The 17,575-nt window shown below is 39.4% G+C and overlaps 1 protein-coding gene across 4 annotated transcripts in view; it reads right to left on the bottom strand.

Moving 5' to 3' along the window:
• Positions 1 to 5,588: 5,588 nt before the first annotated feature.
• Positions 5,589 to 17,575, bottom strand: part of LOC111510745 (uncharacterized) — a 47,992-nt gene continuing 36,005 nt past the window's right edge. Inside the window, exons 7-10 of one of the 4 annotated variants that reach the window (XM_074186026.1) lie at positions 17,018 to 17,211; positions 13,062 to 15,661; positions 11,675 to 12,018; positions 5,589 to 6,903 (exon numbers count right to left, since the gene is read on the bottom strand). In XM_074186026.1, coding sequence (XP_074042127.1) covers positions 6,626 to 6,903; positions 11,675 to 12,018; positions 13,062 to 15,661; positions 17,018 to 17,211 — 3,416 coding nt within the window. In that variant the 3' untranslated portion in view covers positions 5,589 to 6,625. The other 3 variants (XM_074186027.1, XM_023166684.2, XM_074186028.1) reach the window with 3 other exon arrangements.

The raw sequence follows: 17,575 nt of genomic DNA, 5'->3' as shown, positions 1-17,575 counted from the left end.
AAAGAGGAGGAAAAACGGATAAAATATCGAGATTTTCTCTTCGAACTCCGCAGATTCTATCCAGATCACTCTGTCAAGATGGTTGTTCTGATTATTGGAGTCCTTGGTGGAATGATGTCCTCTCTACTCTCGAATCTTAAAATCATACCGGCTTGCCGCACTAAGGCAGAAATCTTAGCCGCACAGATACAGAAGGCTGTCATTCTTGGCTCACTGCGCCTGCTCGGACCCAATGATCACTCACCTCACGGTGTGTGGAGTGGTCATTGGTTGATAATGCTGGCGCGCCCTCTTGAATGTATCGGGGCTCCGGGGATAGGGCCTGACCAGCGCACACTACGGTTGAAATAATAATAATAATAGTATGCCAAAGTAACTATACAAATTAAAATTTTTATTTCAACTGTATACGCCCTCTGAGCAAAAAATTTGGTGTTTTTTTTTATTTTCCCAAAAAATATTCATTTATTCATCAATTTCTATTTTGTCCCCTTCAAAGTAGTCCCCCTCAGAGATATTATATACTTATGCCAGAGTTTCTTCTATCCTCCAAGCAGGTCTAATTAGTACTTTTGGTATATCTTTGAACTTTCTCAATGATTCGATTTTTTTCTCCTCAAATTCGCATAACGCCGTTCTTCCGTGGGAACAGGGGGCCAAATCTGGTGAATACGGTGGCTGAGGCATGATTACGGTGTTATTTTTGGTTAAAAAATTACAAACAAGCAATAACGAGTGAGCAGGTACATTATCGTCATGCAAAAGCCATGAATTGTTTTTCCACGATACCGGCTGTTCTCTTTTTATTTCATTGTGATTTTGCACAAAAAATATAACACGTACGGTTAACCGAAATTTGTTGATGGTCATGATACGTTTCTGGGAAATTTCAAAAATCAAAACTATGAATAAAAATAATTTTAATTCTTTCAACACACCTGTACAACAATTATTTCATTTGGAACTAACATGATCACTAATTATATTTATAATAGTATTTTTCCCATAATTTTCACACAAATGACAAAATAAATCAATGTTTATTTAGCGTTCGATCGATCATGATTATCGTTTTCATTGGTTATTCCCGTTTGGTTGGTTTTTTTAGACACCCATCAATATATCTCCCATTACTAGTGCAATTATATTACTATACTCATTTCCATTTCTTTTTCGAGATGTAACTTATCTTAATCAACAACCGAATTGGCAGAGTTCACACTCTAAAATAGAGAAAATTATCAAAAATATCACTACCTATCGAAAATATTTGAGTATATAATAAGACCTGGAAATTATGAAAAAAGGTTATGGCTCTCTACTTCTCCATTTTTATACAAAATAAATGGAAGGAAGGAAGCAAATAATTTTAAGATGGACTCTTCACAAAGATGTGTAAATCATGCAAAGAAGTAATTTTCATACACAAACTGGAAGAAAAACCCCTCTCGAAACAACTACTTTCATATAAACATCAAGTTACACGAGAGAAATAATATGTACTTCCGAAACAACTACTTTTATATGAACTTTGAATTATTCAAAAAACACTTTTTTCCATTTAGTTTGTACTGCAAACATTCTTTATGGAATTGAATCAGATATCATTCACAAGATTGCTACACAATGTGGTATATGAAAGAGATGAAATTTCACTCACACAGAACACTGTCATCCACAATGGCGGGTATCTCCTGAAAATATACTGCTTTCAATCCAGTCCTGTGCCTGGGATTAAATCAAATATAAGAATGAATATCATTAAGTACGGTCATCGTGACTCACCGTAGGACGCAGAAGCAACATGGGGTTGAAAGTAAAGTTGCTGATGATCAAAACCGTTCTCGTGTCCATAATACTGTTTGCCTGATGACGCACAGATATACAGAAAGAAGATACAAACGTTTATGAACGCGAGCGTAAGGGCCGCCGTAAACGCACCATATTATATACCAAACAGATATATATACAGATACCTAGACCTGGACACGCAATATGTGGACGTGTATATAGGAGAACACGCAGAAAGCGTGTTCGATAGAATCAGATCGCACAACAACCCAGTGCTACGCGATCTACACGATGCCTTAAATATGGATGACCCCAGATTCCGAGAAAGGGACAAACACGCAAGGCCGACTAAACAGAATCAACGACCATCCCTGCGAGTCACCGTCAGACGACTCAGGTAAGCATAAACTAATCAAATAAACTCTCTTTCAGGTAGGTTCAACGCAGAACAATTCGACCGCGATTCACTTTTTCTTAGATTCACTGAGGAATAATGCTCGACGCTAACAATAGCCGCCGGTTAGTTTTTGGGGGCCCCCATGCAAAAATTCAGTTAGGAATAGTCACGATAAAACAATTAACCGATCAGAAAGTAATAGCACCTAAAGGCTGACTTTCGACCAAAAGAGGTCAGATGTTAATCTTGCTGAAGTACAAGTAAGTTCAGAACCGCTCGGAGAGCGGGGGTGGATGAAGTGGAGTATTAAGTTTTCCTTGCAAAAACTACACACATCGGAAAAGTCTAGGGATATTTTCAAAAATGGCAATAATTTTTTTTTAGATCGCTTTAGGGAAAAAAAAGTTGACGGGTGATTATTAAACGAATGTAACTTACAACAAAATTTATTAAATGGTCAAAAATACTGAGTGCGCATATAAGCAAAACTAAAAAAAAAATATGGCTCTTCTTTGGCACCCCGAAAAAAATCATAATACAAAAAAAATTGGAATCAGTACAAAGTATGGCCTCCACGCTGGTTTATTACGGCCCTACATCTATCGTGCATCGACAAAATGAGATTGTCAATGTCTTGTTGAGGTACATTTGCCCATTCAGCGATTAAAAGCTCTCTCAATTGAAACGTTGTGTGAATGTTTCCCATGTGCGGAGTAATTCTCCATTGAAGCATGTCCCACACATGTTCGATGGGATTCAGGTCCGGTGATTGTGCTGTCCATGGCAATACATCAACTCCTTCGTTGGTGAGCCAATCAGTCACTAGACGCGCGACATGTGGACGAGCATTATCGTGCATTAGGTGGAAGTTTTCACCAACAGCACCAGCAAATGGACGGACGATAGGTAGAAGAATGGTGTCGAGGTACTGTCGAGCTCTGAGGGAGCGATTTGGAAAAACGAGATCGGTTCTACCGCCGATCATGATTCCGCCCCATAGCATTACTGTACCATCTCTGTATGTGTGGACTTCCTGGACGTGTCTCAAACGTTCATTATTTCCAGGTCGTCTCCACAGTCTTACTCGACGAGAATCTGGATGAAATCCAAATCTGGATTTGTCTGTAAACAAAACTGTGGCCCAATCATTTGCATCCCAGTTTTGATGTTCTTGACACCACTCTAATCTTCTACCGCGATTGAATCTCCACAAAGGTGGACATCTAAGTGGCCTTCTGCAGTCGATTTCTGACATTATCACGACCAATGGTTACCTGGTGCGTCTGCTGCAACACGTTAACCAACTCAGGTGCTGTGATTGTCGGTTGTCTTCTTGCGGTTAAGACCAAAAATCGGTCTTGAACTGCAGTTGTAGCGCGTCCTCACCCTGGATGTTGTTCGGCTGGACTGCCAGTTTCACGGAAACGCCGCCACAATCGACTGATAACACTTTGGGAGATCCCCAAACGAAGAGCTACATCATTTTGTCGCATGCCACCTTGAAGAAGCCCTACAGCTCTATTCATCTCAGCCAATGGTAAGTGATGGCGTTCCATGTTAAAGCACAGTATTTCCAGTTTAATTGCTGAGCAAGAACTGCATAATATGTACAAACTCGACACTTTCAGATTATTCATTTTAGCCGAAAACCTACAGTTTGTAAAAAAACTTGATAAAAGATTAGTTACCGTTTTTGCAGGCTTTGTTCAACCCATAGAAATCTACAGGGTGGTCGAGTGTATCAATTTAATCGAAATTTAACAACCTCATGCATTTATTTTTATGATATTTAGTATGTTATAAAAATATCCCTAGACTTTTCCGATGTATGTATTTTGTGGGGTGAAGTTTCTACTTCAGGGCACTCAACCCGGGAAGGGGCATTGGGGGAATACGAAACAGGTATCTAGATGCCTACGAGAGCTTAGTAATAAGTGAACAGAATAATATTATGAATAACGATGGTGGACCAATATCTAATAGTTTACTATTTAGCTTGTTAAAATAGTATGTTCAGTTATCAGATTTACCAGATTAGTAGATGAAGCAATATTCTGAAATTAATTTTGAGACATTCATGACACAGTTACCTAGCATAGGTACCTTTGTTATAAATGAGCCCAATATTGTATGTAGACTTAGTTCAACCTTCCTCCTGAAGATGATCACTTGGTGATTGAAACACGTGTCGAGGTGTTAAAAATAACAGTTTGGTGTTGGGATAGAACTCCAGTAATATTCATTATCACACCAAAGGTTCCAAACAGTGCATCACAGATATTTTTTAGCCAAAAAGGAATGCTTTAGTAGGACACAACATTTCTTTCATCCATTTTTTTGAGACTAACAAAAAATGCTTCATTCAAAATGTTCTGTTTCACAAAATAATAGTCCAACAGCTGCATACACGTGTCTTCTGAAGGTTAGGGTCAACTAAAAATCATATTTATTCAATACTAGCAACGCCATCTGTGTGACGATAGATGTATTTTCTTTTTAGCACCATATTATTTCCATGATCGTATTAGTGACGTCATGGGGTATGACCCCTATGGACCTGTACGTTTAGGAGGTTGCGTTAATGGCCATGGTACGATTGTTCACGGCTGGTGTAAACCTCGAAGTAGGAATGGGTCAATTGAGGCTGGGCCTGTAGCGAGAAGCGCTTGCTGCGCAACCTCTGCTGCAGGCAACCAGTGATGTAATTGAACCCAGGTTTGTGTTTAATAAACCCAACAAAATACAAATAAAACAGAACACAGAGTCAGACGCTACAAATGCAATACGCATATATACAGACGACTCAAAAGCCAAAGAAGGCTAAGGATGTGGAGTGTACTCCAGATCACTGAGCCTAAGGATTGACTGGGGAATGGGAAAAAATACCAGCGTGGTCCAAACAGAACTGGCTGGTATCTCAATCGCCACAAAAGAAATAACCAGGAAAGGAACTTCTGGCAAAAACATATCAGTCTGCACTGACAGCAGACAAGCCCTACTAGCCTTGAACAGACAACGTGTAACCTCAGGGCTCGTACTAGAGTGTCACCAAGATTCAGCCAAAGCCTCGGTAGATGATAACGTTATCCTGGGGTGGGTTTAAGGACACGACAGGAGTAAAGGTAATCGCATTGCCGAATCTTTAGCCAAGGAAGCGGCTGGACTAAGAATTTTAGGACCCAGTGGGACCTACGGCCTGATGACTTCGACAATCAAGGAACCAGTCAAATGTTACACCCATGCTCCATTCCTAAAGAAATGGGGGGGACTCAAAGGATACAATCTTACTAGGATCAACTTATGCGATCCTGGGAAGTTAGCGCCGAAGAAATATCTGCTGATGACCAGGAAAAATCTACGCTTAACAGTAGGATTTCTGACTGAACACTGTCAACTGAGTAGACACCTCCATAATATGGGGCTAGTGGACACACCTCTATGCAGGATGTATCGTCAATAAGAGATTGTGTGTTCAGCGAGTCTTGGACTACACTTGACGATATAAAAGAGATGTCTTCCAGTGACATGTCCACCTTCCTGGAAAAGACAGGATGGACGATGACCTAGAAGGACAACTCCTCGTGAGGATGTACAATGGGTCACATGTGGTCTAAGTGCTGTAGGTTTACACTCACCCTACATACTGTGCAGATACATATCTGTTTAAAAATCTGTTTTTCCGTTAACCAGCTGTCGAACGACAACCCTCAGAAGTCGAAACTTGTGCGAGCTAAGGATTAACGAGGTCTTACCTTTTAACGTGTGATTCCTAACACGGGTTGGACGATAGCAAGTGAAGATCGATCGTTCAGACTAGGGCTTGAACCACCGACCAACACGGCAGTCAATTCGAGTGAGTGAACAAAGCACCCACGCCGAACCGCTTGGCTACTGACCGACCGACATATATAGATAGTGACGTCATATATTCAGGAAAAAGAAATGAAAATGTAGTAGCACCATAAAAACCTATTTCACTCTTTCTCAAATTAAATCAAACACTGTTAATTCGATTGTAACCTTCAATTGTAACATTTTGAAATGTATTGGTAGTTTTCAAGGAGTCATTTCTTACATAGGTTATACCGAAAGGCAGAATATTTAATTATCCTAAGTAATTTCATCCACGTTTTGCCTATTTCTTATAAAGTATGGCAGACTGCAAGGTCTTATCTCATATAACTAGGCATCATTCCAAAATAAAATTCACTTTCTGACACATCAGGAAACTCTGGTTCCGTAATGATGATCTGGTTTCCAGAAAATTTAGCTTCATTAAACCGGTTTGATAATGTGCGATAAATACTGTGACCACAAATGCTTCAAAATTGATTTTATTAACGTCGGTTGTTATAAATCCTCCTTATAAACGTTGTCATAAACACAGAATCACATTCTTTTACTTCGGTTTTTGCACAAGTTGAAACACATTGAACTTCAGTCACTCTTGGAATGTCTATGTGCTGCACCATTACCACTATTTTCTAGTTCAGAAGGAGACGCATCATGTCCCTTCACCGTAAACGTTACGCAATAGCGTTTGTTTTGGTCCAGACGATCCGTGGGCAGTGAAATTACTTGTTTGTCGGTTCCATGGCTAAGTTCCAAAGTGACAGCTTTCTTCGGGTTTATCGTCGGTAGAAATCCCGTTCCAGGTTTGCAATTCACCGAGTTGAAGCCTATTTTGGGAATGGAATGGTGGTCCATCTTGGGCACTGTAAACAGTAACCAAAAGTAATTGATATTTACCAGGTAACTTAATAATAGTAATAATCTTTATTCAATCCGTACAGATCACATACAGCATGATATATGCATGATACATACGTCACGAATAAATAAACCGTGTGATGATAGACAAATTTACAATCAACAATATTGAAATATCACAATTTAATAGATTTGTTCACATATACATGAAAACATGTATAACATTCATACATATGAGCAAACATATGAGCATACATATGAGCAAACACATTTTCATTTTGCATCAAGAAATTCTTAGATACTATAGTAATATTTGTCTTGCAAATATACTGATTGAAAAACTTTATACCTCTATATGAGGGGCTTTTTTCATAGAATGATGAGCTGTGTGCACGAATTCTGATGAGGTCTCCGTTTCTAATTGGCTAAACATGGCAATGTTTGATACATCTCAACATGTTAAGAAATGCATTATCATTCGATTATCATTTGTGCGAGAAGAAGAGAGTATCATTAAAAAAATCATAACTGAATGAAGTTCATAAAAGATTGTATGGAAAATATTGTTATAATGTGGGTCATCTAGCCCGGAACACTTGTTAACGATTTACTTACAATGAGGTACACATTTGGATCTATTGATGAAAGACTAGCCTGTCTAGATGGGGTAACTTCCTCAATCTTAATCCATATTTACACGCAGCAGGGTATCAACATAAAATCGAAACGTGCCAAAGGAAATTTCATTTCATTCATTATTTATAAATTGATGGATGTAGCCGTTACAACGTGTTAGATCATTTTGAGAAATGAGAAATGACAATTTCTATGTTTTATAACACTTTTATAAAGGTGGTAAAAAACGTAGAAACTTTCATTTCTCATTTTTTATTATTATTATTATTATCATTTCTGAGTTTTCAATGGATTTTAATGATAACCTAATATTCTTCATTTGCAATGAGGAAACACAAAATAAAACATTGCTTTCGAAGGAACATTAAAATGAACAATAGGGACTTCCGAGCTTTGACAGTTAATAACGGTCATCTTAGTAAAGCTACATCTGTCAAATTATAATTATTTGTATTCATTCAGTCCGTTTTGCCAAATCACCATGGACGAATATAGCACTGAACAACACGTGAAAATAATAAAATTGTTTTATCAAAATAGGGCAACGTACCGTACGCTCCGCCCATTAACGGACGCCATAATCGTCCACTGGTTCAGTTAACTATCAACTAACACCCATATGTCGACGAAACGTAATTTCTCCCGAAAACATCGCCGCTGTCTGTGAGAGTATGCAAGAGAAGCCTTGTCGATTCCGCGTCGCCCACAAGAACTCGGCCTTTTGCAGACCACAACTTGGCGAATTTTGTATCGTAACTGGAGCCCGTACAAAATTCAACTGACCCAGAAACTGAAGTAAAACAACCTTAGACAACGACGTGTGTTTGCTGAATGGGCTCTGGATCAGTTGGCAACTGACCCTGATTTTCATCGAAAAATCATTTTCAGGGATGAGGCTCTTTTGAGAAAGAATGGGTACGTTGACGAACAAAATTATCAAACCAAAGACAATATCAATTCACTTGAGATCCAAAAACGTCCAATGCATCCCGTAAAAGTTACTGTTCGGTGTGGATTTTTGGCTGGCGGCGTCATCGGTCCATATTTCTTTGAGAACGACGTTGACCAGGCTATCACATTCAACGGCGGGCACTATAGGTCGATGGTTACCAACTCATTTTGGCCTGAGTTGAATGAAGTGGACACCAACGACATGTGGTTTCAACAGGACGGCGCACACAGGCTAATGCCACATTGGATATTCTGCACAAACGATTTGAGGGCATGTTCATCCCACGTGGAGGTGATGTGAATTGGTCACCGAGATTGTGCGATTTGACTCCGTTAGACTTTTTCATGTGTGGTTTTCTCAAGTCGCAGGTGTATGCGAATGAGCCACGAACTACTGAGATCCTCAAAGCCAACATAACCCATGCCATCTGTTATCTCAGTGATAGTTCTAGAGTGCCACCAAGATTCAGCCAAAGCCTCGGTAGATAATAACATTATCCTGAGATGGGTTAAAGGACAAGACATGAGTAAAAGTAATCGCATTGCCGACTCTTTAGCCAAGAAAGCGGCTGAACTAAGAATTTTAGCACCCAGTGGTACCTACGGCCTGATGACAATTTGACAATTGCGGAACTAACCAAACGTCACACTCATGCTCAATCCCTAAAGAGATGGGATGGAATCAAAGGATGCAAACTTGTCAGGATCACCCTAGGCGACCCTGGGAAGGTGGCGCCGAAGAAATATTTGGTGATGACCAGGAAAAATATACGCTCAACAGTAGGATTTCTGACTGACCATTGTCTATAATATGGGGATAGTGGAGACACCTCTATGCAGGATGTGTGAATAGGAAGATAAAACTGTCAGGTATTTGCTATGCGACTGAGAGGATCACATCCAGCTTCCAGAAAAATAAATCAATGAGTGGGAATTTTGACAATCACTTCGTTGGATCGATTTTGAGCAGAGGGAAGACTTCAGGAGATTTTTACAGAAACCTTTCAGCAACTGAAATTGAACCTGGAATGGGGCAAATTTCATTAGACAATCAAGAAATGTTTGTAAATCGTGTAATCATTTTTTGCACAATACGATAAGTCGTAGGAGAAGTACAAAATGTCCACAAAGATGTCCGGACCCATACCTCTAGATTCTCATGGGTTGGGCTACCTATCGGGCGCGTCCCCAGGTGACGGCCAGGGAACAGGAAGCCCTGTCCAGGAAGCCAATGTGGCCTTACGGACGGGGTCGTCGTACTCCTGGTCAGTTGCAGAAATAAATAGGGTGAGGGGAACCAAAACTCCCCAGAAGCCTTTGCGAAACATGCCACCGTGGACCAGCCTACCCAAGCTAAGGTGTGAGGAATCGTGCAGACAGCTGAATGGCCGCAAGGTGATATGCGGTTACGAACGATCCTAGTGGGGAACCGAGCGAAAGCTCATTGTAATCAGTCTTCCTCTGGTAATGCGGGGCTCTGTCAGAGTGACCAACTCTTCCCCTGCTACTCGTGGGAACACACATGAATGAGAGAAACACAAAAACAGACACAGAAAAAACAGAAACAAATCACGAGGCTGGACGGAAATGCTCACCTCAATCTATGGCGGTGACTGGGGATGAACAGAAATGTCCACCCCAATCCACCACTCGGAATGAGGCTGGACATGGCAGATCCCCTCGTGATGTAATACAAAGGCCAAGGCGTAAGCGCATTTGCGGAGCCGAGGCCAAAAGGAGAAAGTGAGCGATAGAGGCAGGAGTGGCAGCAACTATAAGTGCACCCTCCTTCTCTCCCACTCCATCTCCAACAGCAAGGGCACTTCCTGCGGCGGGTACCAAGAGCTCCGCCTTGAATAAATGCAAGAAACCGGCTACCCCTGCAGGAAAGCGCCCTTACTGAAGCACCTCCATGGAGGAAACCCCAAGAACGTTAAAGAAGCCGCGCAACGACAGTAATGTCGCTGCACCTTCCAAAACCTTCACGTAGGCCGCCATGAGACAACTCAAGATTGCCAATGAGAGTGTGTGTTCTGTAAGTCTTAGTCTACACCTGATGATATAAAGGAGATGTCTCCTAGTGACCTGTTCACCTTCCTGAAAAGGACAGAATGGACGATGACCTAGGAGGACAACTCCTCGGGAGGATGTACGATGGGTCACATGTGGGACTTCACTCACTCTCCCTACTCTACAGATACAGAGAGATACCTCTAGATGTTGTCTTCCGATGATATTTGAATTCGAAAATCTACGTCACAATTGAAGGTTTGGAAGGCATAGTGAGAGAAGCATTTGAAGATGTAGATGACCAGACTATCACCAATGTAAGAGAAGAATTTGGTGATAGTTTTCGTTCAAAAAAAATTAACGTATTCAAAAAACGTTCACAATAAAGTGTTTTTTGAATACGTTAGCTATGGATTTTCATCAAGTATCGACCAATTCCATTATATATAAAAAAATTAGTTTTTCAACCATCTTATTTGTTATGAGAGCAATATCGGAGTTTTCGGTTGAGTTTGAAATGACGAAAATACTATTTTTCAGAAGTCAGTATTTCTAAAACAGTTGACTTCAGCAAATTTTGAAATTCGATTAATATACAAGAGAAGAAACATAATTGAAGATGGCACTCAGCCACCATTTCGAAATATTCAGCTGCCATTTTTATATGAAAACGTAGCTTCTTATGTCATATTTGAGCTTTCTGAATTTCGATGTCATATACCAGGTGATTCAAAAATTAATAGGACGAAACGGATTTTGAACTGAAATTTTATGAATTGATGAAAAGTAGATCAATGTAAAAACTTCAAATCCATATAAAATTCTATATGCTGGCGTTGTTGGCTTCTCAATTGTTTCAATATGTTGTTTACTTCTAATGAGAGCAAAATATTTCACACTTGAAATAATTTTCAATATTTTCATTATGGAATTCGTATAGATATTATGAATCCCAATTGATGCAATCCTTTTTGTTGTACATATAATTTGAGGTTTCATTTTTAAAATAGAAAGGATCCCATTTTCCATTCGGTAGAAAAGAACGAAGAATCAATTGATTGTGTCATTGTCTATTTTCGCTACATATCTCAGAGCTTCAGGATTCTTTGTAATTCCCACTAGAAAATTATTTTTCTCCGCCCACAAGGCAATAATTCACACCTGAAATGAAATACTTACAGTACGCTGCACAAGGAACCCCTGTATATGCATGCACCGCATGCATACACTTATTAGTACTCCTCGTGCATAGCAAGGGATTCGATTGAGTCTCTGGTAGCCCGCGCAAATGATCAGCGCCATTTCTCTGAAGCTTCCGGAGAGCTTCGTAAAGAAACTTCTCGAAGCTCTTAAAGGTGTAATCTTCTGCAATGTATCGTCCTGCCCCGACAGTTGAAGCGCAGGATTGATGGTATGTGTCTACTGCTCTTTTCACTAGAACAGCCTCGTTGTGTTGACCGGCTCGAATCTGGTGGCGCTTCAGTTCCAGGAGTTGTTGAAATATCTTCCGCTCAAGGTGATACCTGTATCCAAACATTTTTTTCCATTTAGGTCAGACTGGCTGCAGTTTCAAGCAGAGATTCGAAGAGCATTTGGGGAGTTTCAGATTGCATAAACAAAATTCCAACTACCCCAATTATCTCATAGAAAACATTCACAATTTCACACAAAATCCGGAAATTCTCCACATTCAACCAAAAATTCTGAAATTAAATATATTGGAATCTATAGAAATCAAAAAAAAATTGCTAATAAAACAACATTGTTCTGTACGTGTACGTGTGGCAGATACTCAACGGAAAAACAACAACTAGCCCAGCCAATGCCACACAGAGAGTTTGTGTAACCATCAGGCACCTGTGCAACGTCTTCGATTTGGAAGAGTCGTCACAAGTTGTTTCCACTAAGAAAAGCAGAAATGACTTTCATTTGGTCATTTGGTCAGTACCGGGCATGTTACTGAACGGTGTGAACCGTCTGAGTATCACGACCGAACCTGCACATCGTCTTGGTTTCTTTCAGGTTGGAGCCCAGCTCCCTTACCCTTTTGACTGATCATCACGACCAAACAAATATAATTCCAGTTAGTCATGAACTCTTTCTGCAGTTGATTCAGTGGGTTGTCCATTGCGCCACCTGCAGACAGAGCCAGGAAACAACTCCACAAACACATAGTCCGGGGTGGAAGTCGAAATAATAATTAATATTTCGGAGAGGTGCATATGACATGCTCCAGGTTCAGAAGCACCCAATGGAAAAAATAACATAGAGGGAAATAACTTGCGATGAATCTTCCAAATCGAAGACGTTGGTTATGACATCTTCGATGTAATAACTAGCTAAGATATTCTGGAATGTTGTGAAATATTTTGGAATATTATAAAATACTCTAGAACAATCTTAATTGTTCTGACTATTTTGGAACTTTCTAGAGCAAGAACCACACCACGCTGACCTTGCACATTTTTCAAGGATTCTACTCATATTGATTCAGTTACAAGCAAAAAATCAATTTTCAAAAGCATTAGATTCAACAATAAGGAATTTTTATAGTGCATATGCCTACCTCCTGATATTATTCTGAATATTTTGAGTAACAGAGGTCATGTTCACCCCTCTCTCCGACATATTCTTCCACTTAGGTATTCTGGTACTTCTCGGACTCGGCTCAAACCCGGAATCAATCAAGTTACTACTTTCGTAGTCACTGCCAGCACTTCTAGACTCTCTCGTTTTGGTCCTTTTTTTCACTCTCCTTTTGTTTTTCGTCACGATCCTAGGCTCGTCTCCCTCCGAAAAACTATCTCTCTCATTATCGCTATAAACAGATTTGAGAAGAGGTGCTGACATATTCGAATCACATCTAGGAGGCTCATCTAGACGGTGTTTAACGTCGGTAATATTTGGCAATGACGGGACACGATGATCTAATTCTGGATCTCTCCTTATTTCGTTCAAGTGTCTGTCGCTTTTTGATAAGGTACTTTTGGAAAGAGGTGTGGGTATTTTACTCTTTTTAACTTTTTCTCTTCCTTTACTAACAGCTTTCGGCTTTTGAGGACGCAATTTCACTTCAGCCGTTGGACTTTTTCTAGCTCTAAAGCTTTTCTCTTTGCATTTTTCGAGTTGAGCAGCCTCTTTGTCGTCCAGTATTCGAAAACTCTTATGATTCCTCTCATTAGCACTTACTGCATCATCATCTGATAGACTACTAGAAAGTTGCTGCCTATCAATCATACGCTGCTCGTCATTTTTCAGAACCTTGCGCCTCTTCAAATCACTTTTTTCAGTCTTAGGTTGTTCTTCTTCCGCCTCATCTCCTTCAAGATTTTTGTCTTTCATTTTAACTCTGATCGAACTTTTTTTTGACTCTATCGTTACCCCATTCCGTTCAATGGCTCTTTTCATTTCTCCTTCCCCTCTTTGGGTTTTCTTCAGTACATCGTTTTCTTTGTCATCAAGTGAAGCAGCATCTTCTTCAGTATCCAATTTGTCATTGATCAAAATAGTTTCTCCGTTTCCACTTGCTGCTTGATCCGTATCGTTTTCTAAGTGCTTATCATCAGTTACTGCTTGAGTTTCTTCAGGACCATCCTCTTGCTCAATACTATTTATCTGTTCTCCAAAATGAACTTCTGGATTATGCTCATTTCCTTCAACTGCATCTCCGCGGTCTTCTGTGAAATCCGGAGGTGCATTTCCAGATTCAACTTTCTTTTCTTCGGGAATAACTTCATTTTGTTCCAGTTCAGCTGCATTATCAACTTGTTCAACTTGAACCGACTCAGTAACATCTGGTTCAGTAATATAATTACGTATTTTTCCAATTTCTTGGGAAATGTCTTCCTTCTCCACCACAGGGCTATCGCTTTCTTTCAGTTCACCGTCTTTAGGAGGTATATCTAGTTTCGAACCACTTACTGCTTCTTCAGTCTCTTTCTGTTCTTCGATGAGAATTGAGACATCCTCAGCATTTTCTTGTTCGGAATGTTCTTTTTTATCAACATCGTCAGCTCTTTCAGCAATATTCCGGTTCTCGACAGCTTCTACTTCGTTTTTCACTGAATTTTGAGTGGGTTCTTCAATAACTACAACAAAATTTGAACTAGAAATAGCTTCGGGGTCGCTTTTTACTTCCTGAATGAGTTGTTCCTGGACCGGTATTGTTTCTAGCGATTTAGGAGGGGCATGTACAGAAGCTTCCACAATCAACTCTTTTTTCTGTTCTTCTGTTTCTTCGCTGGTATAAGACCTCACTGAATGTTGGTCAACCATAGTCGGCTGATGACTCTTTTTCACTACTGGAGTAGCTTCCTCTTCAGATATCGTTGTTTGAACTGCAGCAAACTTTTTATTTTCTACGATCTTCTCCTCTGAAGTATTTGTGCTCTGATCTTTGAGAGACAGTCTCCTAGCTTCATCGTGCTGGATAACTGTTTCAGGACTGGTTGCTTCATCAATGAGCGTTTCCTTGTCTATAGCTTTTCTAGCTAACTTATCTCTGACTCTACTGTATTTTGCACTCTTTGGTCTTCGGTCTCTTTCTGTTACCTTTGTGGAAACTGTTCTTTGGTTGGTCACATCTGCGGTTTCGTTATTTTTGTCAATCACAATTTCTTCGGTCTGTCGTATATTTATTTCTGTTTTACCGTTGATTATTATTTCGTTTGTGTAATCCAATCTACTTGATGATAATTTTTTTGAGTCACTCCTGTGGGATGGTGCACTTTCTTCTCTCGAAGAGGATTTTTTATAGCTACCTCTGCTACTGGATTTTTCTTTTGATTTTTCAGTATTGCTGTGTTTTTCCTTTACAGATTCCACCTCGCTCCCTGATAAAGACAGCTTTCGCCTCCCATGCTTATAAGACAGTTTTTTCCTCAGTACTTTCTTGCTACTTTGGCTGATTTCACCGTTTTCCCTTTCGCTGTCTGAACTAGTACCTCCCCAGAGATTAATGTCATCTCTAATTTGCAAATTCAAGGCAGGGTTGACAGGCTGAATTCTTGGGTCCCGCAGGCGTGTTGCTGGGACTCCCCCCTGTAGCTGCAGATACTTGGCGGTGGATCTGAATCCTCTTTGAAGTGCACAGTCCAACGGAGTCATGAAGATATTTTTGGAGGTTCGAAGGACTGGGTTGATTTGGGCACCAGCATCAAGAAGAATCTGCGGAATGAAAAGATATTTCAGTTGAACGAATTTGAAATTGATAATTTCTGAAAAAACGTAACCATCAAAACCTCAGCTTTTCTTAACTTGATTTCAGTATTTTTTTTATTAGTCGCGATTAGTAATTCACTTTACAATATTTCTAAGTGATTGACAGTCAACTTGAATTAATTGCGTTAACTTAATAGTACAGTACTTTCTTATGGTCTGTCAAATAAGGTAAGATAAGATTATTGCTAGTGGGTCCAAACTGATTTTGATAACTTATTTTGGTATCATCAACGCGAAGCAAAATATCGAGAATTTGCCTTTTTCGCAGGATTCCATATATTTCGATTCCTAAATTTGCTAAAGCGTCGGAAAAATTATTGTCGTGTAGCAAACAATATTAGAAACAATAACAAAACACTAGAAATCAATTTGATGACCCCCAGTATTAAACGTAATGATTCGTACAGATGTATATAAAAACATCAACATCTCCGTAAGAATCAGTCCTATTCATCTCCTGATGATGCTAACTTGGTTAGCGAAACGCGCGTCGAGAACCCGTATTTTTGTTCTAGTGTGGAAAAAGTGTTTATCATAGATTAATTCTCCACCAATAAATGGTGAGTTATTTGACAAATAAACTATTTTTGTTAAATTAGTACAATTTCTCTGAAATGAATCACGTGGAAATAATTTTAAGCTTTCTCACAAAGAACAACCATGAAAGTTTCCTCTGGTCCCTGAAATGAGTTAATATTCATTATTTTCATGAGCTTTATTGGGCGAGTGAGTGATCTAAAGTTCTGAATTATTTAGGTAGGTGATTCGACTGAACACGTAAAGCAAATCATTGAAAGTTTAATTAAATACCTTGAAGAAAGTTCGTATCTATTTTATCATTCAATAAACAAACTTTGATGGAATGACATGCTTTTCAGTGAGTTTACTTTGGAACTCTTTATGTTTATCGATCGCATTGTAGGAAATAAGAAGAAAGGAATAGAAGGGAAAATGAAATGAGTATGATTCATAGTAGTTGTTTTCTGATCCATTCAACCTACTGTGTAGGTATATCCGAGACGGGCTTGAACATTTAAAGTTCATTTTTTTAGATTTGTTTATTGCCCGTTTTCAAACATAGCCCACTGACTAATAAGAATGTTTAAAAATTATTCATTACCTGCAATTAATTGCATTATATTATCGTCTATGTCCAAAATATGTGTCTTCGTTACCTTTTTTATCTATATATGTATTAGATTAGGTTGGTTCCTGGGTTTAGATAGGAATCTGAATATTTGATTGAATTTGGTCTGTGTGTACATAAGATAAATAGATGAATAAGTAAATTATCACTGATACCTTGCACATATCGGAATTGTCGTTCAGGGCAGCCATATGCAAAGGACATCTACCGTCGTTATTTCTAGCATTGACGTGACTCGGTCTCATCTCCAGAAGCCACTTCACCAATTCTCTCCTTCCAGAAGCAGCAGCGTCGTGTAAGGGAAGATCGCCCCTAGCATTTCTTAGCCACAAATTAGCTCCATGTGATCCTAGAGTATATTGGATCATAAAATTCATGTATAATTTCAGTAAAAATGATTTATTCAACAGGAGTACTAAATTAGGAGTTTTGTTTTGTAATTTTCTCAGGGAACATCACAGATCTTTTCGACCATGTTCTCACCACTACATATTGTCAACGGTGTTACTGCTTCTATGAACGAATGAATCGAGTAGCTATGGGTAGTCCACTAAGCCCAATGGTTACCTATATGACAGTTTTCAAGAAGAACCCGCTCAACACTAATCTACAGTGTGGCCCATTTTTAATGGAAACACCCCCCTAAAATTTGAAATTGTAAACCGATTTTGATAATTTTTTTTTTAAATGTCAAGTACTAAAAGGCCTACCTT

This window comes from Leptinotarsa decemlineata, unplaced genomic scaffold, assembly GCF_025532065.1.
Source record: "Leptinotarsa decemlineata unplaced genomic scaffold, Ldec_3_MD MMD2_tig00078422_RagTag_RagTag, whole genome shotgun sequence".
NCBI classification, from domain to species: Eukaryota; Metazoa; Arthropoda; class Insecta; order Coleoptera; family Chrysomelidae; genus Leptinotarsa; species Leptinotarsa decemlineata.
Note: the sequence above shows the minus strand (reverse complement) of the source record. Positions and strands in the feature narration are given on the sequence as shown.